General features: G+C 60.1%; 2 protein-coding genes across 2 annotated transcripts in view; both read left to right on the top strand.

Annotated features, from left to right (window-relative positions):
* Positions 1-1,278: 1,278 nt before the first annotated feature.
* Positions 1,279-19,629, top strand: LOC116643452 (receptor-type tyrosine-protein phosphatase V-like). The gene is given in 35 exon segments (XM_032422241.1): positions 1,279-1,358; positions 1,551-1,615; positions 1,989-2,037; positions 2,205-2,477; positions 2,693-2,962; positions 3,127-3,390; positions 4,278-4,532; positions 4,634-4,816; positions 4,970-5,046; positions 5,048-5,255; positions 6,479-6,751; positions 8,636-8,899; positions 9,094-9,360; positions 9,682-9,963; positions 10,316-10,456; positions 10,729-10,939; positions 11,426-11,493; positions 12,468-12,594; positions 12,715-12,762; positions 13,446-13,539; positions 13,710-13,800; positions 13,885-13,961; positions 14,943-15,077; positions 15,820-15,942; positions 16,500-16,660; positions 16,764-16,899; positions 17,237-17,304; positions 17,467-17,554; positions 17,665-17,743; positions 17,860-17,936; positions 18,078-18,215; positions 18,342-18,449; positions 18,544-18,704; positions 19,054-19,189; positions 19,405-19,629. Coding segments are annotated over 34 exon segments (5,049 nt in total). The 5' UTR covers positions 1,279-1,358; positions 1,551-1,558; the 3' UTR covers positions 19,465-19,629.
* A 2,848-nt stretch (positions 19,630-22,477) lies between these two features.
* LGR6 (leucine rich repeat containing G protein-coupled receptor 6) overlaps positions 22,478-26,420 on the top strand; it is a 120,673-nt gene continuing 116,730 nt past the window's right edge. Inside the window, exon 1 of the mRNA XM_032422480.1 lies at positions 22,478-22,689. Within this exon, the coding sequence (XP_032278371.1) occupies positions 22,478-22,689 (212 nt within the window). The remainder of the gene's footprint in view (positions 22,690-26,420) is intronic.

Genomic DNA, 26,420 nt, shown 5'->3' with positions numbered 1-26,420 from the left:
TTGTCCTTTTGTATCAGCTTCCCCAGTTGCTCTCAGCACCCCCACTCCCCCCACTCCCCTTTGAAAGAACACATGCGTGCATGTACACACACACACACACACACACACACACACGCACACGCAGCCTGGAAAATCTGATGAGTCTGCAGTGCTCAGTTTCCAGGCCCCTGTCCAGAGGCCGGGTGGGTGGCTCTGAGGTTTGGGGCTGGGTGGAGTGGGGGAAGGGCAGGGAGCAGCCCCTGGCTCTGAACTGAGCCAGAGGGAGGCCGAGCGGGTCTCTATGCAGGCCTGTCCTCCCTGCTGGGGCTAGCCCTGAGAGCCTGGCTCCCAGGAAGGGGTCCTGGTGTTCAGTTTCTGTACCTGCCTGTTGTCTGCATATTCCTCCTCCCCACTTCCTGAGTTAGTGCTTGAGTCCTGGGCTTCTTTCCCAGGGCCCAGAGCCATTTCTTCCTTCTGTTCTCCCTCCCCTCCCCCCTCTCCCCGCCCCTCCCCACCGTCAGCTGTCATGGGGTAGGGACACATGGGTGAACAGTTCCAGGTGAGCAGCGCGCTTTAGGCTGGGGTGAAGTAGCCTTGCTTCTAGGCCAAGCCTCAGGGAAGCTCCCCTGGGCCTTCACCTGCCTGCAGCCTAGTGGGGGCTGGGGGGGGTGGGGGGATGGGTGGGCACCCACTGATCTAGGGAGGAGGTGGGGGAGAGAAAGCAGATATCCTAGAGATTCAAGTAGCTCTTCAGAGAGTTCCAAGCAGAGAGGACCCCAATTTGGGGGTGAGGAGCAGGGTTTGCCTTCTGGGGCTGGGCTCTTCCCCTCTCTGGAAATCAGCTCCCTCATCTGGGCAGTGAGGGAGTGGGAACAGATTGGTCGCAAGGCCCAGGTGCGCTCTTCTAGATCTATAATGTCTGTGACTCAAGGCCCTTAGAACATGCCCCTGTGCCCCTGTCCACAAGGGCATGGCGCCACACGGGTGCACAGAAGCGGACACACACTCCCAGCTGGGCCATCCACTCCACAGTGACGCACATCCACGTGGTGTCACCAGGACCCCCCTCCCCTGACTGAACACAAACAGCCTCTCTCCCACGTGTTGACAGAGTCAACAGAGCCACACTCTTCTTCTGGGGTCAGGGAGTGGGGAGCCAGCTGCCTTCGCTCTGTGTGTCCACTGGCAAGGCCATCTCTTGTCTTGGTCTTTCCCAAGGCCTCCCTAGAAAGTCAAGTGCTGGAGGAGGGGTGGAGGCGGGGGGAGGGGAGGCAGAGGGAGAGGTGGGCTTGTCTGCAGCCTGACAGGGGCAGTCCCCTTCTACCTTCTGGGCCCTGGGGTCTTTCTCCCCTCACGGAATCTTGCCAAGGCTGGACGGGGTGAGCGGTTAGGGTCTGGGTTGAGAGGCAGCCCCTTGCTCTTTGGCTGTCTGCTGCCTGCCATCTGCCTGGAACTCGGCCTTCCCACCCTTGCCTGCCTGCCCGTCCACCCGCCAGCCAGCCAGCCAGCGGGGCAAGGGGAGGGTTGGGGGGACTGGCTCCTCCCTGCTGCCTCTTAACTTTCCTTTACAGACATCGGGATGAGGCCCTCAATCCTGTTTGCTGCCTTCCTCTGGCTCCGGGGTTTCTTGGCCAAGGTACGGTGGGCACTGGGGGCAGGTGGGCACTGGGGGCAGGTGGGCGGGTGGGGCCCTGTCCTTGGGGCCTGTCCAGGCTCCCACCTCTCTGCGGGGCCCCGCAGCTGGTCTGCATTAAGCAGAGCAGGGCTGCTCCTTCCCAGCCGCTGGCTCGGAGCACAGCAAGAACAAATTGCTTCTGCCTGCCCGGGGCTGGCTCCCGGGCCTTAGGTGTGCCTAGCGGTGATGTCCTTTTGGCCCTGTCTAGGGGAGTGCCAGACAAGAGGACAGCCTTCTCTCTGATCCTGGCCCTGGCCCCCACTGGCTTTCCCAGAGGCCTAGACCCCAGAGCCCTCTGCCCATCTCCTCTCCCCTCCTCCCTTCCTTCTTACAGGGAGATGAGTGTCACACCCTGGCAGGGAGCCCGGACGGAGAGAGTGGAGGTAGGTGTCTTCAGTAGGGAAGGGAGGTCTGGGAGGTAGGGAGTGGGGGTGCAGGCTCAGTTTCTCCGTGCCAGACTTGGCCTCTGCTCTGGCCCTTTTTTTGCCTTCCCTCCTTCTTTAGAGGAGAAAGGGCATTGGGAGACTCTGAATGCACCTCCTTCCCCCAGGACCACCTCTGAAAGTGAACGTCAGCAGCCAGGGGAGGCCTACTAGCCTCTTTCTGAGCTGGGCAGCCCCGGGGCCAGACAAGTTGAGCCATGCCCTCCGCCTCACCCACCTGAGTCCCCTGGGCTCTCCAGAAGGGCAGCCGCTCCAGGCCCACACCGACGCATCCAGCTTTGAGTTCCGGGACCTGGTGCCAGGAAGTCGCTACCTGCTGGAAGTGACTGCCCTGCGAGCCTGCGGACAGAATGCCACGGTCACCCTCGCTGCCCGCACCGGTGTGTGGTCTGCAGGCTAGGGGGGCCGGGCGTGGGCAGGCATCGCTCGCGGTCCAAGCAGCTGTCCTGGAGGGTTGCCCGGGGACAGGGTAGCCAAGGAGGGCAACTTCTCTGAGGACTATGCCTGCTACGGTGACCCCTGTAGAAGCACTAGAAGCACACGGGTGATGCCCCTTTGGCCCTGAACTTGGCGCTTCTCTCTACCTCTGACACAGCCCCATCGACTGTCTACAACCTGCAGTTCCACAGCCCTGGGGGCCCATCCAGCCTCGAGGCCTCATGGGGGGCTGCCCCCGGGGAGCAGGATGGCTACCAACTTCTCCTCTACCACCTAGAATCCCAGGCGTTGGCCCATAATACCTCCATGCCACCGGGCACCCTGTCCTACAATTTTAGCAACCTCCTACCAGGTAGCGAGTATGTTCTGGAGGTTACCACCTGGGCTGGCAACCTCCAGGCGAAGACCAGCGTCCACCAGTGGACAGGTAAGGCAGGCACTTGGCAAGGCCCAGGTGGCAGCCGGTCTGGGAGTGGTGAGGGGCGTCCAGAGCCTCATAGGCAACCCTGTCCCCACAGAGCTGGTTGGCGGCAGGATCCGACTCCAGGGCTCTTTCTAAGCCTGGCTTTGCTCTCTCCATCCTTCTTCCAGCCCCCGTGTCTCCTCCTGAGCTGGTGCTGCGGACCCTGAGCACCAGGGCCCTACAAGCCTCCTGGAACAGGTCTGAGGGGGCTGCCCGGCTCCACCTGGTGCTCACGGACCTCCTGGGTGGCACCAACCTGACCGCGGTAGTCAGACGCGGGGTCTCCAATCACACCTTCCTTCACCTCTCTCCGGGCACCCCCTACAAGCTGACGCTCAGGGCTGTTGCCGGGCCCCAATGGGTGGCGGGGCCCAATGCCACCGAGTGGACCTGTGAGTGCTTGGGGGGGGAGGGTCCAGGGAACACAGCAGAGGCTCCTCAGCTCTTCTCTGGCTGAGTGGGTGGGCTACAAAGGGTGGAGGGGGGTGCCTTTGGAATCCTGCGGGGAAGAGGTAAGGCTCGGAGGGAGCGCCCCCCCTGCTGGCCGGGGGCGGGGGGGGGTGGCCCCTGAAGAGATGAGGGTGGTGCAATAGTTATCATCACTTGCAGCCTTCACGGGCCAGCCATGGTGACATGCACTTGCTGTGGATCGTCTCATTTAGTCCTCAAACCAACGGAGCCCTGTCACCACTGCGCCCCCCCCGCCCCGGGTAGGGTAGAGGGAGCTGAGATGCAGAGAGAAGGGGCCCAAGGTCAAGCAGCGGGTGAGCGGCCACGCCAGTCTGCGCCTAGGCTGGGTGCCCGTGGAGCCCACGTGGACATCGCCACGTTTTTGCTCCGCGACGCCCCATCTTGCGGTGCTTAAGAGTGGAGGGACCGCTCCGCTGAGTGGGTTCCAAATTTCACTGGTGCCTCTCACTGGCTGGGGGTCTCCGGACCCATTACTTAGTGTCTCTGTGTTTCCATTTCTGCTTCTTTAGAGGGGGATGGTGGTAAGAGGGCCCTATCATGGCAGCATCGCGGGGATGCTCGTGAGGCAGTGCGTGGGGGGCACTTAGACCCCTGCTGGCATCGACACACTTGGTCACTTGGGTGTTCTTTCTGTGACTGTTGTCCATGGCCAGGTCCCAGAATCTACCGGGAATGGCAAATGGCAGCCGCCTGCCTCTGGGCGAGACACAGCCTAGAGCAAACGGGAAGAAGCTGGCAAGAGGAGGGGAGGATGTTTCTCATCCACCGGTTAGGTTTTTCTGCACATATTTGCTCCTCGTTCCCATAGATCCTTCTGCCCCTCTGGACCTGGTGCTCATTCCCCTGCCCTCCATGCTCTGGGCAAGCTGGAAGGCGGGGCCTGGTGCCTGCGAGGGCTACCTGCTCAGGCTAAGCGGGCAGGTGGAGAAGAACACCACTCGGGGCCCTGGAGCCCTCAACGCCACATTCCTGGGGCCCCTGCCTGCTGGACACTACACTCTGGAGCTGAGGGCTCTGGCTGGGCCCTACGGCGCCTGGGCCCGGGCCAGTGCCTGGCTGGATGGTGAGTCTGGGCTGGTGGGGAATGGGCTGGGGTCCTGCCCAGGGGCACCTGCATGGAGAAGCAGCTGGGTCCTCACTCCCCAGAAACTGCATCCTCTGCAGATTCTGCCGCCCAGCCCAGACGAAGCAATGGTACCAACCTCCAGCCGGATGGGCTGGCGGCCACCAGGGATCGCAGGAGGCAGGCACTGCTCTACACTGAGGGAGCCCCAGGCCTCCTCAGAAACATCTCCGTGCCACCTGCCACCACCCGGGCCATGACCCGGAGCCTCACAGACCATACCAGTGAGTGCCGGCTGCTGTGTCCCCTGGTCCAGGGTGAGGCCTTGCCTTGGGGAGGGACATCTGGGTAGAGGGGAGGCTCAGGAGAGCTGGGAGGGGGCTTTCCAGGGCCGCAGACACTATCTGGCCCCCTGACCAAACTGCCCCTCTCTTCAGAGCCCCTGGCACCACAGTCCCTGGAGGTCACCGGCAGGGGCAGCCCCTCTGACCTGGCCATGGGTTGGGCCCCCAGTACCAGGGCAGCAAGAAGGCTCCAGGGTCACCTGGCATCATGAGGGCAGCCAGAGGTCACGGGGCAGTCTTGTCGCCTGGGGACCAGATAGTTCTAGATAGTTCCTGACTCTGAGGGCTCTAATGCTCGGCTCTTGCTGCAACACTGTGTCAGTGTGGACCTGGGCAGGGAACCTCAGCTCCAGCTTTGTGAGCCCCCGTGCATTCCCGGGTAGCCTCCAGGAGGCTGGCCCAGGACAGTGGGGGTGGGGGCCCAGCTTCCTTTACTGTCTGCTCTTCTGTGTGCACGTTCTGGATTTGGAGGGTCACGTGCCCATCCAATGGGGGCCTTTGGTGAATCTGTTTGCAAGCATTTTCCACCTCCTACCATCGGGTTGGCCATCCATCCATCCATCCATCTATTCAACAAATATTTAGTGAGTGCTTCGCATGTTTTAGGTATGGGGCGAGGTGCTGAGGCTAAAAATCCCGAACAAGACAGTCTAGAAAGGAAGACTGACAGTAAACAGAGGATTATATATAGATATATACACACATGCACATATATAATGTATACTATTTTATATATCATATTATAAATGTAAATGCATGATAGGAATATGCATAATGTATTTCAAACCACATGCAACTGTGTTCTTATAGGTTAAAATTGATGACTATCAGGAATTTCATGTGGTATGTGGTTCAGTCTAATCTTTTAGGGCTCACAAGAGGGAAACCTGCTTAGGGAGTCAGGGAAAGCTTCTTGGAGGAGGAGGACAGTGAGCTGAGAAGCCTGCAGTCTGAGTCGGACAGACAAGGGCTTTCTGGAGAGGCTAAACATGCACCAAGGCCCTCAGGAGGTTGGAGGAGAGGGAGAGAGAATGAGCTTGTGGGAACTGAATGTCAGCAGGTGAGCTGACCAGGGCCCGAAGGGGTTAGAGAGGTGGGTGCTGAGTCTTGTGGGGATCCTGTGAACCAGACATCACACCCTCAAGAAGCTGACAGTGTGGGGAGGTGGAGGCACAGACATCAGGGCAGAGACCCATGTTTTTCAAGTAGTTTTCTTTTTTCTTTTTTTTAAGATTGATGTATTTATATGAGAGAGGCGGGGAGGGGCAGAAGGGGAGAGGGAGAGAGAATCTCAAGCAGACTTCCTGCTCAGCATGGAGCCCGACATAGGGCTCGATCTCAAAACCCTGAGATCATGACCTGAACCGAAATCAAGAGTCAGAGGCTTAACCAGCTGAGCTCCCAGGTGCCCCTCAGGTGGTTTCCTTGGGAAAGAAAAGTGAGTGTGCTTGGAGCCCCATGGAAGCTGGATTTGTAGGCTGGCAGTGTTTGGGGCTCTTGTGGAGACCCAGGAAAAGGGAGCAGGTAGTGGGGAAGGGGAGGCGGGGGACAATGGCAGGGGATTTGGGTCATTCCAAATCTATTTCTTCCTTGACTTTGCAGTCCCTGCTCCTCCTGCCAATCTGAGCCTGGGCCTTGCCTCCCAGCCTCCTGCCCTGACTGCCTCCTGGAGCCCCCCACCGGGGGACAGGGATGGCTTCCAGCTGTGGCTTTACCGCTTGAGGCCCCTGACTCTGGAAAGCAAGGAGACTCTGGCTCCGGAGGCTCAGAACTTCTCCTGGGCCCAGCTGCCCCCAGGCACCGAGTTCCTGGTTCAGCTGGTCACCCTGCGGGGTCCAGATGAGAGCAGCAGAGCCAACGCCACAGGCTGGACGCGTGAGTGCCGCCCACACACCCCTTCCTTCCTGGCCACGCTTGCTGGCTGGATTCCCTGGGGACTACGTGTTCTCCTCTATGTCTTTGTCATCTGTGGGCAGGCAGCTGGGGTGATGGTGGTTGTTCCCTGACCTCTAGACACCAGGAGGCCCCACGACCCTAACTGGGTACCCCCGGGACCTCCTAGAAGGTGGGCAGAACCCAGGGGTCTGCTCTTGTAGGGCAGCCGGGGCATGCCACTCTCCAGGCTCTCGCGTGGTCAGTATGGGGGTGGGGGGCAGTGGGGACCCAGCCAGGACCCAGCCCCGAGCCCGCCCTGGGCTGGGAGTGTCTGACAGCAACAGTGGCTCAGGTTCACCGGGCCCTTTGCTAAGTGTTCTCCCTGTGTTCTCTCATTTCCTCCTCATGACGACCAGCCTAGCAGGTGGATGCTATGGTTCTGTCCATTTCACAGATGAGAGACTGAGGCACAGATAAGCCAAGTCACTTGTCCTGGGTTCCTCAGCCCTAAGTGGGGAGTTGGGATTCCATTTCCAGCACTGTGACGCAGGGTCTGTGCTCCTTGCCACATCCTAACCTCCAGAGGTGGGGGGAGGGTGCCGGCGCTGGAAAGGGTCAAGCGCGGGACATGCTGCGCATCACGCAGCGGGGTTCTCTCCTTCGCCCCTGAACCCTCCAGAGCCACAGAGCTGGGTTTGGAAGCTCCCTCTCACACTGGCCTGGGTCCTCCTGCCTTTTCTGCTTCCCGCATTCTTGCTGGAGCCCTTCCCCCACCCTCAGCATCAGCCTTCTCCAGTGTGGTGACTCCCCCACCCCCGGCCCTGCCCTCCTGATTCCTCCCAGGGACCATGTGACCTCAGACAGGCCCGAGAAGAAGCTGGAAAGAGCTCTGGCCTGGGAGGCAGGAGACCTGGGTGCTTGCTATGGCTCAGTACCCAGAGCAAACCTTGTTCCTCGCTGAGCCTCAGTTTCCCCCAGTTGCAAAGGAGGTGTTGACTAGGTGACGGGGCCAGGCTTATGTGACTTCAGGGCTTGGGCTCCCGCTGAGGGTGAAGGGGCACTACTTGGGCCCCTAGACATTGCCTGTCCTTGAGAACCTGCCCAGTCACGTGGGGGTCTTTGAAAGCTGCTTGGGTACAGGGGCTGGGGCTGGGAAAAGGCACTGGATTTAATTCTGGTGCTGCCCAGTCCAGCCCTGCCTCCAGGAGGGGTGCTTTGGTAGGGAGAGGGATTAATTCGCTCATGCACTACTGGGCGAGTTTGTGCGCAGCTCTCCGGGACGAGTCGTGAGCCCAGAGCCCTGATGTGGTGCTGTTTCTGTCGGGGAGAATCTCGGGCTCACTGGACCACCCTGAGCTGCTGTTTCCTGATTGGGAAGGATGGAGGGACACCCAAGGGAGGAGGGAGCCAGAGATTTGGTTTGCATTCTTCTGCATTCATTTGCCAGGGCTGCACAAAACACCCCAGGCTGGGGGCTTGGGTAGCAGAAATATATTCTCTCAGTTCTGGAGGCAGTAAGTCTGAGATCAAAGCGTTGGCAAGATCGGTTTCTTCCAAGGGCCTTGAGGGAAGGATTGGTCCCAGACCTCTCTCCTTGGCTCGCAGATGGCCATCTTCTCTCTCTGTGTCTTGACATGGTCTCCCCTCTGTGCGTGGGTGTGTCTGAATTTCCTCTTCTCACGAGGACACGGGTCATGTTGGATGAGGGTTCCACTCTCATGACCTCATTTTACTTAATGACCTCTTTGAAGACCTTATCCCCCCAAACAGTCAGATTCTGAGGTCCTGGGGGTTAGGACCTCAACATGAATTTTGGGGGGGATGTAGTTTGGCCTATAACACCTCTCTTCTCCTCAACCTTCCCGTACCTTGCTTTCCCCACAGCCCCCCTCGCCCCTCCTCTGGTAAATGTGACCCCTGAAGGTCCCACCCAGCTCCGGGCATCCTGGGCCCATGCTCCCGGGGCGCGAGATGGCTACCAGGTGACTCTGTACCAGGCAGGGGCCCAGGCAGGCACCAGCACCGTGGGAGCTGAGGTGGACAGCACCAGCTTCTCAGCTCTGACTCCGGGCACTCAGTACGAGGTGGAGATCGTCTCGAAGGCTGGACCCCTCCACACGGCAGCAGCCAACGCCTCCGGCTGGACCTGTGAGTGGGGGCTGGAGAGGGGGGCAGGGCTGCCTCTGAGACCCCCGGATTCTTTTCTCGACAGCACCTTAGCCCCCATGTTAGTTCCATTTCCCAAACTCCACACCCGAGGGCCCCGCCTGGGGTCAGCGCGCCTGTGGCCTCGTGCGCTGGGCCCTCAGCAGCTGGTTCACCCGCTCTCCCTCCCTCCACAGCCCCGCTCACGCCCAGCGAGCTGCTGGTGTCCATGCAGGCGGGCAGCGCCGTCATCAGCCTGGCCTGGGCCAGTGGCCCCCTGGGGCACGGGGTGTGCCATGCCCAACTCTCCGCGGCTGGGCACCTCTCCTGGGAGCGGCCCCTGGGGCTCGGCCAGGTCCGCCTCATTCTGAGGGACCTCACGCCAGGACGCAATCTGTCCCTGTCAGTGCTGTGCCGGGCGGGGCCTCTGCGGGCATCCACTCACCCCGTGGTGCTGCCTGTCGGTATGTGGGTGTCTGTCGGGGGAGAAGGGGGGGGCCCTGAGCGCAGGCTCCGATCCAGGCTGTGGCACTGCCCGTTCTATTCAGAGCCACCTGCTGCTCCCAGGTGGGTGCTTCCCCACCCCCGCCCCGGGGATATGCTTTCTCTGCCTCTCCCGACGGGCAGTGATGTCCAGAGAAGTTTCTCCGTGTGGCCAGGGCCCCTTTCTGTGGACATAAATGCCCGGTCCCTTTGTACCTGCTGGTTTTGAGAGCAGCTGACCCAGATGCCAGCCTCTTGGGGTGTCCCGACGCCCACACAACATAGACCCCTGATTCCCGCAGAGCCGGGCCCTGTGGAGGACGTGCAGTGTCAGCCTGAGGCCACTCGCCTGGCCCTGAACTGGGTGGTGCCCTCGGGGGACGTGGCCATCTGTCTGGTGGTGGCGGAGCAAGTGGCTGCCGGAGGGAGTGCTCACCTCGTCTTCCAGGCCAATACCTCGGGGGACGCTCTCCTCTTGCCCAGCCTGGTGCCTGCCACCTCCTATCGCCTCAGCCTCACCGTGCTGGGCAGGAACGGTCTGTGGAGTCGTGTGGTCACCCTGGTGTGCGCCACTTCTGCGGAGGGTGAGCCCTTCCCGTGGCCTGGGGAGCCCCCTCTGCTCTCCCAGCCCCCCTCGAGCATTGCCCGCGGGGGTTCTCACTGCCCTGGCTCTCCCTGCCGGGGGCTCTCCCTGTTCCCTGGCCCCCCAGGGAACACACCATTAATGAAATGGCCCTGACCCACATTCCATATGCTCTTGAGCCTCCTGTCTGGCACCCTGGCCCGGGGGTGGGGGGGCCCAGTTCTTATTTAGTTGTATCCATCAGACACCAGTTGCCAGACATTATCAGAGGTGCTGGGGATATGACCGCATGACCCCTGCCCTTGGCCCCTGGCACCTAGTTAGGACCTCAGTCTTCCCCTCACCATCCCCAGGCTGGCACCCCCCGGATTTAGCTGCAGCCCCCCAGCTAGAGCCAGAGGCGGGGATGGGAGTGATGATCACACGGGGCATGTTTGGCAAGGACGATGGGCAGATTCAGTGGTACGGCGTCATTGCTACCACCAACATGTCACGTGAGTCCTGGGCCAGAGGGGCCAGGGAGACCCCGGTGACTGCCTAGCATGGGCCGGGCGAGGGGGCTCCAGACACCAGATTGGTAAGATGCAATGTCTGAGGCTGCATGAGCGCTGGAGCAGGGAGGGAGACCCAGAACATTCTTGAAGTTAGGGCTGATGTCATGCTGTGCATGGTGGGAATATGCTAGAGAAATGGGGTAGCTGCTTTGTGGCAGGGAGAGCCGCTTCAGCCCCACTGCTGACTCTGCCCCTTTCCTGTTCCTCTGCAGTGGTTCGGCCTCCCCAGGAAGCCATCAACCACACGTGGTACGACCACTACTATGGAGGACATGACTCCTACCTGGCCATCCTGCTTCCCAACCCCTTCTACCCGGGGCCCTGGGCTGTGCCGAGATCCTGGATGGTGCCCATGGGTACAGAGGACTGTGGCCAGACCCAGGAGATATGTAACGGGCAACTCAAGCCAGGTTCCCAGTATCGGTGAGGGCTAAGACTGAAGGGGGGGGGGCCGGTTTTATAAGTGAGTTTCACTTATGGGTTGTTTGCACATTCTCTCCTCAAAAGATCTGGACTGACTTACAAAGAGAAAGCATTTGCTGGTCCATAAGGGTCCATTGAGTTATTTTGACTGGGCTTCCTGGTAGGCGAGGCAAAAAAGGGAACACCCATCTGTTACATGGATCCTTTTTTCAGAAAAAATAAAGGGGGGGGTGGATTCTGCTTCAGCTTTCCAAGGATATGTAGGTACCTATTTCTGAGGCTTCTTGCTGTCAGAATAGGGCAGGGAAGATGGAAGAGAGGTTAGGCGTGGCTCGTTCTAAAGTTACAGACAGCATGATACATAGCCTCTTAGCAGGTGAGGAGGGCTCTCACTTTTTGAGCGTCTATTGCTCATGACTCCGTTTCCTGGAAAGGTTTTGCCCTCTTTGCCCCTCCCCAACATAAGGTCCTGTTTCTCTGCTCCAGGTTCAGTGTTGTGGCTTTTACCAGATATAGCCCTCCCGAGACCATTATCTCCTTCTCGGCCTTCTCAGGTAGGATGGGCACCCGGCTAGTGTTCCAGCTGGGCCCCGGGGGGAGGGGAAGAGTGCTGGGATCCCCCCCCGAGGCTCACCCCCAATCAGCAGCAGGAGGGATTGAGCTTAGACTCCAGGGAGAGGAGAGCTGGGAGACCCAGAGCCAGGGATACAGGTGCTCCTGGCACCAGACTTGGCCTAGGTGGGCTGAGGGGGTGAGTAGGAGAGGAGAGGCAGAGACACACCATTAATGAAATGCTGTGTCACTCCCCACAATCACACTACCTTCCTGTACTGCCCTTCTCTGTGCTGCTCCTCCCAGACCATCGAGGTTCTAGAACAGTCCAACAGTCTAGAACTGTCCAATAGAAACATAAAGCAAGCCCCAAGTGTGAGCCGTATATGCCGCTTAATATTTCTCAGTAGCTACATGAGACAGGTAAAAATAAACAGGTGAAACTAATTTTTGTAATAATTTATTTAAACTAAGATATTAAAAATATTATCATATCCACATGGGATCAATTTAAAAATTATTAATGAGATATTTTACATTCTTTTTTTATTATTAAGTCTTTGAAATCCTATGTGTATTTTATACTTAGAGCAAATGTTAATTTGGAGCAGCCATATTTCAAGCACTCAATAGCTCCATGTGGCTAGTAGCTACCATGCTGGACAGTGCAGTCCCAGAAGGTCTAGGAAGCCAGGTCCTCACCCTCTTCTTTTTCTCTGACGGTGCCAGGGAGGGGAGTAGACTCTCTGGGGCACGCTCAGACGCCAGGGGCAGGGAGAGCTGCCTGTCGGGGGTTCTGGGTCCCCATGCAGGGTGGTCCCACCAGCAGCCATCTCTGGCCTTGGGTTGGAATTTGGGACTTCCGGAGGTGGGTTGTCGCCGTGCCCTCCGGCCGGTTTCAAGTCCAGGAGAGGTTGGCGTGTCACTGCAGGGGGACAAGGACAACTGTATTCCACCCTTCCTTTGCCCTTCCTAGAGCCCCGGGTCAGCGTCTCCAGGCCAGTCATGCCCCTTCCAGCGGCGGTGGGCATCATGGGGGGCTGTGTCCTCACCGTCTGTGCCATGCTGGGCCTGCTGTGCTGGAGGAGGGTGAAGGGGCAGAGGTGAGTGCGAGGGCAGGCTGGGGCCAGCGTGGCTGGGGGAGGAGTGGCATCTTCCCCAAGAAGCTCCCCACGCCCCTGCCTCCCTGGGCTCACTCCCACGCGCCTCTTCATCCTTTGCAGGGCAGAGAAGAATCGGTTTTCCCAAGAGCTGACAGCTTACAACCTGCGGTGAGGGCGCCTTCCCGCCTCTCCTCGTGACGTGCTGGGCAGTGTGGGCCTGCCTTGCACGGGCCACAGTGGCACTGCCCCCAACCTCCCTGGCAGCCTGCCCCTCTGGGATTGCATCCCTCCCCGGTCACCTCACACCTTTGTCACACCTTCACAGCGGTGTCCGAACCCAGAGCTTCTGGCTCCTCTCTGCCCGTTCAGCCTCCTCCTTCCAATTCACCTTCTCCAGTGCTGCCCTCATCCCCGATACACAACTCGCTGGAATGGGGCCGAATGTCTTTCTTTCTCTCGGGATGTTAGGTCTGTCACTCTGTGCTCTGTCCCTCCTGTGCTCCCTGACGTTGACTTCACCTGGAACTGACATCGGGGAGCACCGGCTGCGCACAGACGCCCTCCTCAGCACCAGGGCCGGGGTCTGAAAGACTCGCGGGTGCCTTCCCGGGTCGAGCCTGACTGCCCGCCCTCCTCCCCCTGTCCCCTTGTCTGTCTCTCCGCACTGGGGGTTGGCAGCCCCCGCCGTGCATCAGCACGCGCTCGAAATGCATCCCGGCTCCGCTCCGGGGAGGTCGGGCCCGGGTCTGTCTGTCCATGTGCTCCCGAGTGACCCGGGAAGCTCTGTTCCCCCCGCCCGCTGAGCTCAGGGCGGGCTCTGCCGTGCGCCCACCCCCTCCCTCTCCCAGCAGGCGGACCCACCGGCCCATCCCAATTCAAAGCTTCCGGCAAAGCTATGAGGCCAAGAGTGCACACGCTCATCAGGCTTTCTTTCAGGAGTTCGAGGTAAGGCCTCTACCGCCCTTGGGCTCAGAGCAGAGAGGACCTGGGGCCTCTAGCTCAGGTGGGACCTGCCCTGACGTCCGGGGCGGGAGCTCCCAGCTGTGCACACCCACCCCCATCCCTCTCCTGGGGTGGGGTGAGATGGGTCCTCTTCACAGTCCCGATCTCTGCAGGAGCTGAAGGAGGTGGGCAAGGAGCAGCCCAGACTGGAGGCAGAGCACCCGGCCAATGCCACCAAGAACCGTTACCCACACGTGCTACCCTGTGAGTGCCGGCAGCAGGGCCATGGGCGTGGGCAGGGGGCTGGTGTCTGCCGGGCGCCGGATGCTCAGTTTTTCCCCTCTGCAGATGACCACTCCCGGGTCAGGCTGACCCAGCTGGAGGGAGAGCCCCACTCCGACTACATCAATGCCAACTTCATCCCAGTAAGGGCCACCTGCAGGGCTGTCTGGGGGGGGAGTCCGCTTGGGAGATGGGCCCTTGTGCAGGACACACTGCCCTACCCTAGCTCTAGCAGTTGTCCTCGAAGATCACCAGCTTGTGTTCCTCCAGGTCAGTCCAGCAGGTGTTTGTTGAGGGCCTACTGTGTGCCAGGCACTGGGCTGGGCCTGCAGGAGGCAGGGCTGGCTACCTGTATTCTTGCTTTCGAAGGAGCACACCGTGTGTGCGTGCACACGCGTGCATTGCATGAGTGTGTCACATCTACTGCTCAGTGTGACAAGTGAGGTATTAAGGGAACAGGCGTGGTACTCAGAGCACATGGAAGAAAGAGAAATTAAGTCTACCTGAGGAATCAAGAAAGGCTTCCTGGAGGAGGGGACATGTACTCACTTGAAGGATGAGTAGAATTCTGATAAGAGATGAAAGGGGAGAAGGGCATTCTGGCTGACAGGAACAGCCAGAGAAGAGCTGGGTGGGCGCATGCAGGCGGTGTGTGGGGCTGGGGTTGCCCGGTGGTGGCAGATGAGACAGGAAAGGCAGAATGGGTCTGGATGAAGGAGGGGCTTGATTGTTAAGCTAAGGGCTTTGGATTTTACTCAGAGGGCAGTAGGGAGCCATGGAAGACTTTTGAGCATGGAAGAAACATGGAGTTTGGTTTGAGAGAGGGGTTGATGAAGAGGTTGGACTGGGGACACTACTTCTGGCACGTGAGGACCTTGTTATTTTCACGTAGGTTTTTCTGGCCCCTTCAAGGTCGCGCTAGGGTAGTGATGGCCGTGTCTCTGAAGCCGCCCCTCCTGGTTTGAATTCCTGGTGCACACACGTGTTCATGTGTTTGCACATGTGTGAGCACGGTATCCTCACTCCTGGAGACCATACAAGGGACATTTACTGCTGTGTGCTTGGTGGGGCCTGGGGGACCAAGGAGTCACCGAGTAAGACATTCCTGTCTTCCACCCCCACAGGGCTACACCGACCCGCAGGAATTTATTGCCACCCAGGGGCCTCTCAAGAAAACTCTGGAGGACTTCTGGCGGCTTGTGTGGGAGCAACAAGTTCATATCATCGTCATGCTGACTGTGGGCATGGAGAACGGGAGGGTGAGCATGCCCTGCAGTTTCCCAGAATGGCCACCAGGTGGCACACGTTCTCCTTACAGGAATGGCCCCCTTGCTGTCTCAGTCTTAGGTCTGGGAAGGTGGGTCAGGCGGGAGTGAGGCCAGTCAGGCCTGGAGGTTGGTGGGGGTCCCCAGGGCCACCCAGAAGGGGACAGGAGGAGGGACCAGGTACTTAAGCTCCCAGGTTGACTCCGCTTCCTCTGACCTCTGCTGTTTCTGCGTCTCCACTTGCCTGGCTCTCTGCCTAGAGCCGCGAAGGGGTTAGAAGAATGGGGTATGGATGGCCCCAAGGCGGGCACCAGAGATAGGGCGTTCTGCAGCCTTTCTTTCAACAAGCCCGGTGGATGTGTCCTCCGTGCGAGGCTCAGGGCAGGGCCCCGGGACAGAGAGAACACCTGCTGGGTTTGTCCTCCAGCTGGTGCAGTGAGGCAAGGCCAGGCAGCCCTAAATAAAGCCACCTGGTTTTGCAAAGGAGACCAGCAGCTGCCCTGAAGTCCTAAGGGTCATATGAGAGGTGTGGGGGTGATGGTGTCAGGGGCCAGCCAGAGGAGAGAGGCTTCTGGACGAGGTGGCCGTGGAGCTGGGTGGGTACAGAGAGCAGAATTTCAGCAGGGTGGCAGAGACCAGAAAGATGGGTGGGGAGAGTTGTCTGGATAAACCAGCGGGTGGCAGTGATGGGGCTGGGCCCACAGCCACCCCCTCTGCTCTGACCCTCTGGCCCTAGGTGCTGTGTGAGCATTACTGGCCAGCAGACCCTACCCCCATCACCCATGGTCACATCATGGTCCACCTGCTGGCTGAGGAGCCCGAGGATGAGTGGACCAAGCGGGAGTTCCAGCTGCAGCATGTGCGTGCCCCAGGGGACAGGGCGGGGCGGGCACTCGGGCGGAGACTCTGAGAAGGTTGATTCACCTCTGGGTCCCCTGGCCTGCGTCCTTCTGAGAATTGTAAGCACTCAGCCGCTGTCCAGGGAAGTTGGTTAGGGAGGGGATAGGAAGGCACAGGGAGGTTAAGGTTTTCTCCAAAGCTGCACAGTGTGTCAAAGGTAGAGCAGGGTGAAGCAACGGTTTCTGCCCTGCCCTCAGCTCAGGGCTTCCTGCCTCACCCCACACCCCTGGTGCCCATCTGCCTTGCCAGGCTGTGACAAGGGCAGGCCGGGGCAGGAAGGCCAGGGACCGGCATCACCCCTCTGCCGGGGCACCCCCTAGAAGCCGAGACTACCCAGGAGGCTGGGGAAGGCAGGGGGCCAGGGAAGCTTCGGATCTGGGGGGAAGGCATAGCGGCCACCCTGCTGAGGGGGCAGGCATCAGCCTCCCTGCCCTCAGGGATCTGGTGAGGAAAGCCGAGGGCTGAGCAGAGGGACCCCAGCGTTAGGTCCCTGCTCCCGTCCCGCCCCCTTGTCAGGTTGCCCAGCAACAGCAGCGGAGGGTGAAGCAGCTGCAGTTCACCACCTGGCCCGACCACAGCGTCCCCGAGGCCCCCGGCTCCCTGCTCACCTTCGCGGAACTGGTACGGGAGCAGGCGAGGGCCACCCAGGGCACCGGACCCATCCTGGTGCACTGCAGGTGAGGGCAGGTGGGCCGGGAGGCGGCGGGGGGGAGGGCTCGGGGCCTTGGGCAGAGCCGGGGCCGCCCCTCCGCCCACTCAGCCCCAGGACTGTCCCCGCAGTGCGGGTGTGGGCCGCACGGGCACCTTCGTGGCCCTGTCGAGGCTGCTGCAGCAGCTGGAGGAGGAGCAGACCGTGGACGTGTTCAACGCGGTGTACGCGCTGCGGCTGTACCGGCCCCTCATGATCCAGACCCCGGTGAGGGCTCCGCAGGCTGGGCCGGGCGGCCAGGGACCTGCAGGAGTGGGCGGGACGTGGGTGGCTGCGGGGCCGCGGGGCCGGAGGGGCCAGGAAAAGGAATCTCGGGGACACACAGGGGACCTGGGGGGAGGGGCTCGAACATGTCGCCATCCTCCCCAGGCTTCTGTCTCCCTTTCTGTCGGGGGGGGTGGGACAGGCCCCTGCCAGCTTTGACACTGTGTGGCAGTGGGGCAAGGTTCCCAAGCGGCCTGCCCTCCTCGCCCCATCCCTGCCTTGCTGGTTGGAGCCTGGGAAATCTCCCTGCCGGGCCACTGACGCGTCCTCCTCCTGCCAGAGCCAGTACATCTTGCTGCACAGCTGCCTCCTGAACAAGATTCTGGAAGGGCCCTCTGACACCTTTGAGTGAGTCGCAGCTCCCCTGGGGCCCTTGTGGGGTGGGGGCGCAGGTTCCCTGTGCCCTCCCACCAACAGGCCCCTGATCCTGTCCATGGGCAGAGCTGAGAAGACTAGAAGCGGGAGCTGGGGAACCCCGAGTGCCTTCTCCCCTCTCCGCCCCTCCCCCAGGTCCCAGCCCATCTCGGTGACGAACTTTGCACAGGCCTGCGCCAAGAGGGCGGCCAACGCCAACGCTGGCTTCTTGAAGGAGTACAAGGTGTGTTTCACACCAGGGAGGTGACAACTCGGGGGCTGTCCCTGCCCAACCGGCACTTCTGCGGGCTCTGTCCAGCTGAGCCTCGTAACGCCCATCTCCACCCCCGGCAGCTCCTGCTCCAGGCCATCAAGGACGTGGCTGACTCTTCAGCGCCCCCTCCTGGCTACGAGCAGGACAGCATGGTCTCCTGTGAGTGCTGGTGGTCCGGGTGGGTGGGGCCCCGGCACTGGGCCTGGGTGGAGGGCTTCTGGACCTGGCCTGGGCGGAGGGCTTCTGGCGGCCTCACCCTCCCCATCTTCCCTCAGACGACTATTCTCAAGTGCAGTTTTCTCCGGTGGAGGACAGCCCCCCTAATGAGATGCTCGAAGCCTGGCTCTTCCCGGTGAGATGGTGCCCTATCACTTGCTCTCTCGGATCGTTTGTGCTTCTTAGGCTGGAGCTGGGGTTTCTGGGGGGGGGCCTGGAGCTGCGATGGGCAGGGGACAACCTCAGTCCCTGGGAGCCAACTACCTGTGCTCTGCAGGGTGGGCCTTCTGGGCATGACCACGTTGTGCTGACTGGCCCTGCAGGGCCCGAGGAGCTCTGGGAGCTGGTGTGGGAGCACGGGGCCCACGTGCTGGTCTCCCTGTGCCCGCCTGACACGTGGGAGAAGGTGAGGGGGGCAGAGAGACGGGGCGGGGTGTTAGGGCAGGGCTGGGGGAGCTTGTGGTGTGGCCTGTGACCAGGGTGAGGGCAGAGAGCTTGGGAAGCCGCCTGAGCAGCCCTGACTTGGTCCCGGTCACAGGAGTTCTGGCCAACGGAGACGCGGCCTATTGTCACGGACATGGTGACGGTGCACTGGGTGGCCGAGAGCAGCACGGCAGGCTGGCCCTGTACCCTCCTGAGGGTCACACACGTAGGTGTCGGGGCCGCAGGCTGTGGGGTGGTGGGCTGCGTGTTGGTTTCCCTCTGCTTCTCCCTGGCACTGGTGCCGATGGCTTTGCCCCCAGGGGAAGAGCAGGAAGGAGAGGGAGGTGCAGAGACTGCTGTTCCCGTGCTGGGAGCCAGGGCGTGAGCTCCCGGCCACCACCTTGCTACCCTTCTTGGCTGCCGTGGGCCGGTGCTGCTCTCGGGACAAGACGAAGCCAGGCACACTGCTCAGCCACTCCAGGTACTGCTGGAGAGAAAGGGCGGGGAGTGGGTGCCCGGACCCCCTCACTGCCTCTGCAGCAGGCCCTCGCATCTCACCGGGCCCTCCTTGGGTCATGGGTCAAAAGGCCACAGTCTCCCAGTGCTCCCATCTCCTTACTCTGCCCTGATATCTCTGGGGAATATGACATCTTTTAGGAATTTACCCTCTCCTGGCTCGGGCCCCAGCTGCCGGGCCCACCAGGTGCCCGGTGTGTCCCTTCCCAGTCCCCAGGCCCAGGTTGGGTTTCCCCATATACCTGGATACCCCAGCCTTCTCCGCCCCTCCACCCCCCGCCCCGGTACCCCATCCAACTGGAGGTCAATTGCAGCAGGGGTGTGGCCCAGCTGGGCACCTTCCTGGCCATGGACCAGCTGCTGCAGCAGGCGGGGGCCGAGTGCACCGTGGACATCTTTAATGTGGCCTTGCAGCAGTCGCAGGCCTGTGGCCTCATGACCCCAACGCTGGTGAGAGGCCACCAGGGCTCAGTTGTGGGAAGGGGCAAGGGGGCGGGGAAGGTTCTAGGAGCCACCTTTAGGCAGCACTATTTGGGCAGCCACTAGGTGGTGCTGGGGACCACGATGCTCCCGCATGGAACCCTAAGGGTTGGGAGACACAAGGGAGCCTTTCTGCAGAGATGTGGGCAGGCGGGGGAAGTTCCTTACCCCACGTCTGCCCCCAGGAGCAGTATATATACCTCTACACCTGTCTGAACAGCGCACTCATGGACGGGCTGCCTTGAGTCAGCACTGGTCACTGTGCTTGTGCACGAGCAGAAGAGGTCTGGGCCCTGCTGGGCAGTGACAATGAGCCTCAGCAAGCCCGCTGGGGCCTGGCTTCCCTGGGAGGGCAGCCTGCACACTGGCCCTGTGTTGGGAAGGGGCAGAGTTGAGGAATAAAGAACGTGGTCAAGCCTGAGATTGAGTGTGTTCTGTCCGTCCACCCTCCAAGGAGGAAAAAAATGGCCTCAAAGACGGGCACAACATGGGGCCCAATGCAAGGGCCTGGTGGGCAACCCTGAGCCGGGGTGGGGTCTGGCTGAAGGGGCTGACCCACGGCCTGCCTGCTGACAGCTTTTCCTGGGGAGCAGCCCCTGATGCCCCATCTTCCCATTTTCCAGGGGCCTTAGACTTTGGTCTCTAGGGTCTTGGGGTGCCCCAGCTTCAGAGCCCCAGTTACTCAGGGTTCTCCTGCCCCACCTCCCACCCCTGATGCTGTAGGACCAAGCCTGTTCCCTTTTCCTTGCGTTCGCTTGCCTTCTCCTGCCATCGCCAGCTGTCTCTACCAGCCAGTGTCCCCAGGGTCCTCCTCAGCCACATCTGCTGTCCCTCCAGGACGGAGGCACACCGACGCGGAAGGCAGGAGCTGGGGGCTTTGCTGCTTCCTGGGAGGTTGCTCCTCAGGCCGGAGTTGCCAAGTTTTCTCAGCTCCTTCACCCCCTCCTTCCTCCCCTCCGCCACAGGAGGGAGGGAGGAGAGAAAGCAGTGAGGGAATTTTGGAGGTGAGGAAAACTGGGAGGAGAATCAGAAAACAGGGTGGGGTTGAGGACCCAGGAGAAGCAGTCCGTCCCACACCTTAGGACTGAACTGCACACCACGTTACATGATATGGCCTCACAAGCTCCTGTCTGACTCCCTGATTAGACTGCACGATTTTGGATGACAAGGTGCCTGGGGCTCGACAGCAGTTGTCCCTGGTGGAGGGCCCTGGGGTGGGGGCCGGGGCCCAGAGAGAGCCCGGGCCAATCAGAGCGGGAGGCCCTGAGATGCAGTTAGATCCCCAAATGGAAGAGGAGACAGAACTCTCACTGGCCAACCTGAGTTCCTGGTAAAGTACAAGGCGCCAGGGGTCAGAGAGGGCCTTTCTCAGGCCTGGCTGGAGAAGGGGAACAGAGGTAGGGCTCTCTGCTCCATCCGGAGCCTTCCCAGGATGAGGTTAGACTCTGGTGCTCCCACCGGGGGGAACGGATGTCGTGGCCTCTTCTAAACTATGTTTATCAGGAGTCCCAGAGGTTGGCCCCATCGTGACCCTCAAACTGGCTCTGAGGCCCCCATGCCTGCCATGAAGGGCTGCTGCTGAGGTCGGAACGGGGCTCAAACATGGTTTTTCCAGTCTGGGCCCCTCACACTGGAGTGGAGGGAGCTGCAAACAGGCAGGGGAATGGAGCCAAGCTATGGATGAGTGAGGCCAGAAACCCAGGCTGATCTGGGAAGGCAGGGGCAGCTTCCATTTGTGGGTCTTTTCTGGTAATGAGAGCCAGGACCATCTGTGCAGGACCTTCTCTGGCCTTCCTGGGTGGCTCAGCTACATTCAGGGCCATGGCCCCAACTGGAGCCTGGGTCAGGGTCTGCTGGCTGACCTGGGGACCTGGGAGGTTAGCAGTAGTAGCAGAGAACGGGGTCGGGTGGGGGCAGTTGATGTGAGGTATGGAGGGGTCTGGAGGTATGGGGTGGAAGGAATAATGGCTGCCTCTGAGTCTCCAGGCTTTGGGTATACACTCTGGATGGGCCATGGGAAGATAGAGCCCAAATGGGAGACAGAGCAGGCTCTAGCTCTGCACTGGGGTTTGGCTCAGCGTGGGAGAGACCAGAAAAAGCAAAAGGCTACATGAAGGAAGCACAGCCAGCCCAGTCTGGTCTAAGAAGAGAGTAGGGACTTGATGCCAGCCTTAGCCACCATCTGCCCTGCCCCTCAAGGCCCTGGGACGGGCCAGAAGGACCCTGGGATTCCAGCCTCAGGGTGGCTGGGCTGCAGCTGCAGTTCTGGGCTCCAGGTGGCGCCAATCTACTGACTTTCAGGAAGCCTCTGACAACCCAGCTGGCTCAGTCTCTCAGTCTATCTACCTAGCTTGCTCCCGTGGACAGCATCAAGGTGGTCCCAGGGCCTTAGACCTGACTGGGGCTGCATGCATGCAAAGTACACTCAGTGGGTGGAAATCCGCACCCATTTCTTTGGTGGCGGGGCCGGCTGCTCAGTGAGAAGGCCCTTCCTCCTTGCCCACTGCCCCCATCCTTGCATAAAGTGGAACCTTTCACCGCCTGACCCCTTTCAGGACAACGCCTTACTTCCCTCCTCCAGGAGACAAGGTAACAAGGACAGACCCTGAATTCCAGTTCTGGGGCTGCCCCCCTCCCCCTCAGCCATGTGACCTTGAACAAATCACTTCCCTCTTGGGTCTCTGTGGCAAATGTGGTAGAGGGGTTGGGGGCCTGTGGGAACTCTTAAGATTGCTTCCAGAGGGCCTCCTCCAAGTCCCGCGGAGCCGTGGCTGACCCTGCAGGCAAGAGGGTCCCCAGTCCTCAAGCCTAGGTCCTGGGACATCCCACGGTTTCCAAACAAGTGCAAGCACAGGTCCCCGACATGCTGTTTCTGCTCACTCTCTTAGGGTTTCTTTGCCTTTTTTTTTTTTTTCCTTCTTTCCTGGATGAAAATTCCTGCCAGCTCGGAAGGAAGGAGGGAAGGGGAGCGAGCCACAGCGCAGAAAGTTTCCTTGACTCCTCCTCCGCCTGTGTCTCCCTCCCTTGCCAAGCCCAGCCTGTGAAACTGAATAACGAAGATCACTCAACAATGCCTGCCCCTCTCTGACTGCACCGGCCCCGCGCTGCCGCCGCCGCGGCCGACGACACCCAGCAGAGCCCACGGGGCGGTCCCCACCGACGGCGCAGCCCGCCCGCCCGGCCGCGGTACCCAGAGGCGAGCAGCGGCCGCCACCGCGCCGGAGCGCCCGCCAGGTGCCCCGGCCGCCGGCCGCCGAGATGCCCAGCCTGCCCGGACTCGGGGCGCTGTGGCTGTGCGCTGCGCTGTGCGCCTCCCCGTGCGCCGCCGGCGCCCCCCAGTCGGGCCCCGCGCCCGCCGCCTGCCCGGCCCCCTGCCACTGCCAGGAGGACGGCATCATGCTGTCGGCCGACTGCTCGGAGCTCGGGCTCTCCGCCGTGCCCGGGGACCTGGACCCCCTGACGGCTTACCTGTGAGTACTGGCCCGCACGCCTCCCCGCTCCCGCCCGGCCTCAGGCTAGGGCACCTGCCAGGATGGTGCCGGGAGGCATGGGTATCCGGGGAGGGCTCTTCCCCTTCCAAGTGGACTTCTGCGGGACTGGGGTGAGGCGTGCCCCTGCGGGGGGGCGGAGGTGTGTCTGAGACTGCAGACCAGACAAGTGGTGAGGCTGGGCTTCCCTTGGTTTCTCAGTGGCCCCTGTCTGGGGGTTCACTGTGGGAGCTCAGGCTTGGTAAGAGGTGGGTGTCTGGACCCTGGAGCTGGAGGGCCCCGGGGCTGCTTTCTCCCCCTGCACAGCAGTGCCCAGACGGTGGCTGAGCGTGAGGCTGACTGATTTGGTGGTAGAGCAGCAGGGAGGGGCCCCAGTGGGGCGCAGAGATGTCTGCTCCTCTGCATGCAAGGAGAGCAGAGCTGTCACACAGGCTGGGTGGCCTCCCCGGGGGGGGGGTATCCTAGAAGCTGGGAGAGGGGCCTAGCTACTCTTGGCTCCTCCAAAAGGGCCCCTGCCAGCGCCATCTCCCTCTGCTGAGGCCTCCTGTCTCCCCCGGGGGCCTCCCTGAAGTCATGTCCCAAGAGGCCGCGTTGGAGACACTAATTTGTGGGCAGGCGCCGAGGCCAAAAACCAGAGAACCATTTTTAGAGCTGAGTTGGGGTGAGATGGCACGTGAAGGGGACCCTATTGGGGGCAGCTGTCCCAGGGAAGGCTCAGAGGAGCTTCCCCCTCAGAGCCTGAGGGCTGGGGGCACTCCCTGCTCCCACCTGGGCAGGAGGAGTGTGTGAGAGTGCATTCCAGACCACCTAACCCCACCCCCACCTCTGGTCTGGGAAGGAAACCCGCACCCCCCCCCCCCCAGCCCTGCCCAGGCTCCTTCACCTTTTCTCAGAGGAGTTCAGGTGGGAAAGTCCGGGACCATCTGTCCCGGGGATAGGTTCTGGGGCTCCAGGACCTCGGAGCTCTGAGGAAGAGGGGGCTGGGCTAGTTTTCACAGGAGCCCAGCAAGTGTCTGTTGAGCTGAATGGGATCCGACAATCAGTTGTGAGGGTGTCCTGGCGGCACGTGGAGGGTCCTGATTGCAACCCTTCATGGAGCTCCCTTCCCAGTCCTTCTGTCCCTAGTTGGATGTCCGTCTCCACTTCAAGAGGCACAGGCTGGGGAGGAGGGCAGGGAGTGAGAGGAGAAAATAGTGTCCATATTCCAAAAGGGCAAATTGAATCCTTCACAGCCCAGGAGGTGAAGGCAGGGGTGAACGCTGTGAGCCCCTTGGGGGGCTGGGAGGCTGCCCCACAGCTGGCGGAGGAGGGCTGGCTCTGGCCCCCATGTCTGCTACAGCTAGGGCAGCCACACTTTTAACCATTTTATATATTGGGGGTATATGACATTGTTTCATTTGAAGACAGGGTTCTGGGGCTAGAAAGAGTTTGGAAATGGCATCTGTAGAGTCTTTCTCTGGGGGAGCAGAAGGAAGGGCCTTTTCCTGGGTTGAAGGAGGGGGGGGGGCTTCCAGAGATTGATTGCTCCAGTCTCCTTTCTCAGCACCTGTCTTTCTAGACTGACCCTTTTACTGGAAGAACTTGGGAAAGGAGAGGTACAATGCCACCTTTGGAATCCAAGCGTCCCACCATCCAGGCTGATGGGAGATTTTCCACCACCTTGTCACAGTTCCCTGGAGCTGTGAGGTCTGCACTTGGGTTCAGTGGAGGTGGCAGTTTCTGAGCTTGTCTTGTGTCTCTGTGGGAACAGAGAAAGCCTCTCTCTCCCAAGACTCAGACTTGTGGGAGAGGGGAGGAGACGGAGTAGGGTCCTGAGGCAATGTGGGGGATTTAGCAGTGGGCTCTGGAATACTGGAGGGAGGTGGGAGAGAACCATGTCCCCTGCCCTGGGCTGTGGATGGGTCCCATGTGGATGGTGGATGAAGGGGTCTCTGCTGGGGGCAGCTGGCCTGAGGGTGGCTCAGAGGAGGAGCCTTCTTTCTTTGCCTCTCAGGAAGGTGGAGCAGGCATGAGGGTTGTCACCGAGAAGAGCGAGGGCAGGGAGGTCGTGGGGCTCCCTTCCTCCTCAGCAATGTCAGGCAGTGCCCAGTCTGGCCTTGCCTCAAGGAGCCCAGCTCTAGCGGAGGATGGTGCAGATTTATATTTGATGATGGAACCCGCAGTGCCTCTCTGTCTCGGCCCCCAAACCCTGGTTCCTTCCCAGCTTTGTCACCTACTGAGTCACTGAGCTCCTCTGAGCCTCAGGCTCGTCATTTGTGCATAGAGAGAAACAGGTAGCGGGGAGGATTAAATGAGACAATATGTCAGTATGAAGTCCCCGGCACAGCGCCTGACACACGGGGGGTGATGTAGAAATGGTGGCTATTATTATCATGCCTGCTGTTGGGTGTGCAGTGGAGATGGAAGCAAGCTCCCAGGACATTTCACACAGGAGGGAAATTGAGTCCAGGGGTGAGTGTAGAACTCAAGGGAGGGGCGCCGGGCTGGCTCAGTCAGTTGAGCGTCCAACTCTTGATTTTGGCTCAGGTCCTGATCTCAGAGTCCTGGGATTGAGCCCCACATTGGGCTCTGCGCTCAGCACGGAGTCTGCTTGTCCCTCTCCCTCTGCTCCTCCCCACCTCCCCCAACTCTCTCTCTCAAATAAATAAATAAATAAATAAATAAATAAATAAATAAAATCTTTAAATAAAAAGAACCCAAGGGAATGGTCTGTGGCAGGAAGAAGAAAGGTGTGTGCTAGGGAGTCATCTGTGGGTGCTGGTCTTTTTTTTTTTTTTTTTTTAATTTTTTTATTGTTATGTTAATCCCCATACATTACATCATTAGTTTTAGATATAGTGTTCCATGATTCATTGTTTGTGCATAACACCCAGTGCTCCATGCAGAACGTGCCCTCCTCATGTGGGTGCTGGTCTTGCTCAATGCTTGGTTGTTCTGGGGGCCTGGGGTCCAAGGAGTCGGTTGACAGTGGGGGTGGGGGTGGGAAGGGAGTGGACTCTTAAGTCTTCCTGACACGGGGTCAATTAAAGCACTTGGGTGTACGGAAGTGGCAGGCCAGAGGGTACTTGAAGATCCTTAGAAGGAGCCATAGATTGAACCATAGGCAGTACCAAGGAACTAAGGACTCCAGAAGATACCTGGGGGTCCTAGACCTGCCCCAATAAAAATTACTTCACATCTGCTTCCCCACCCCGGGAAGGTGAGAGTCCCTCCTTCTAGTCAGTTACCTCTCGTGGTGCACACACCTCTACCTTCCTCCATCTTGGTTCTAGTGAAGACCAGAAAGTCTTTATACCCAACTGCTACCCTTTGCTTTGACACCTAAGTCCAAAAATTATGATTCTTTTGGGGCCCAACGCCAGCCCTGTTTGATCAAGCTTGGGAGGACAGACTTGAAATACCCACAATCTTTCAAGGATCTCTCCTTTTTTGAAGTCTCCTCCCAAACTGAGTTGCCATGAGCCTCACTGGGGTTTAGACCTTCTTCCTGGGTAGGGCCTGTTCTGGTAAACCATCTGGAGGAGGTGGAGCTCTGGGCATTCCAGCTTGATGGTGACATGAAGACAGGATGCCTCTTGCTGTATTCTACCCCAAATACACACAGTGAAGGGACAGGGATGTCCAGACAGCAAATACTTGTTGGCAAAGACCCAGAGCTGTCCCCAAGTAGGAGAATCTGAGTAGTTACTCTCTGTTCCTCCTTTTGCTTCCAA

This window comes from Phoca vitulina, unplaced genomic scaffold (assembly GCF_004348235.1).
Source record: "Phoca vitulina isolate PV1807 unplaced genomic scaffold, GSC_HSeal_1.0 scaffold26, whole genome shotgun sequence".
NCBI lineage: Eukaryota > Metazoa > Chordata > Mammalia > Carnivora > Phocidae > Phoca > Phoca vitulina.
Note: the sequence above shows the minus strand (reverse complement) of the source record. Positions and strands in the feature narration are given on the sequence as shown.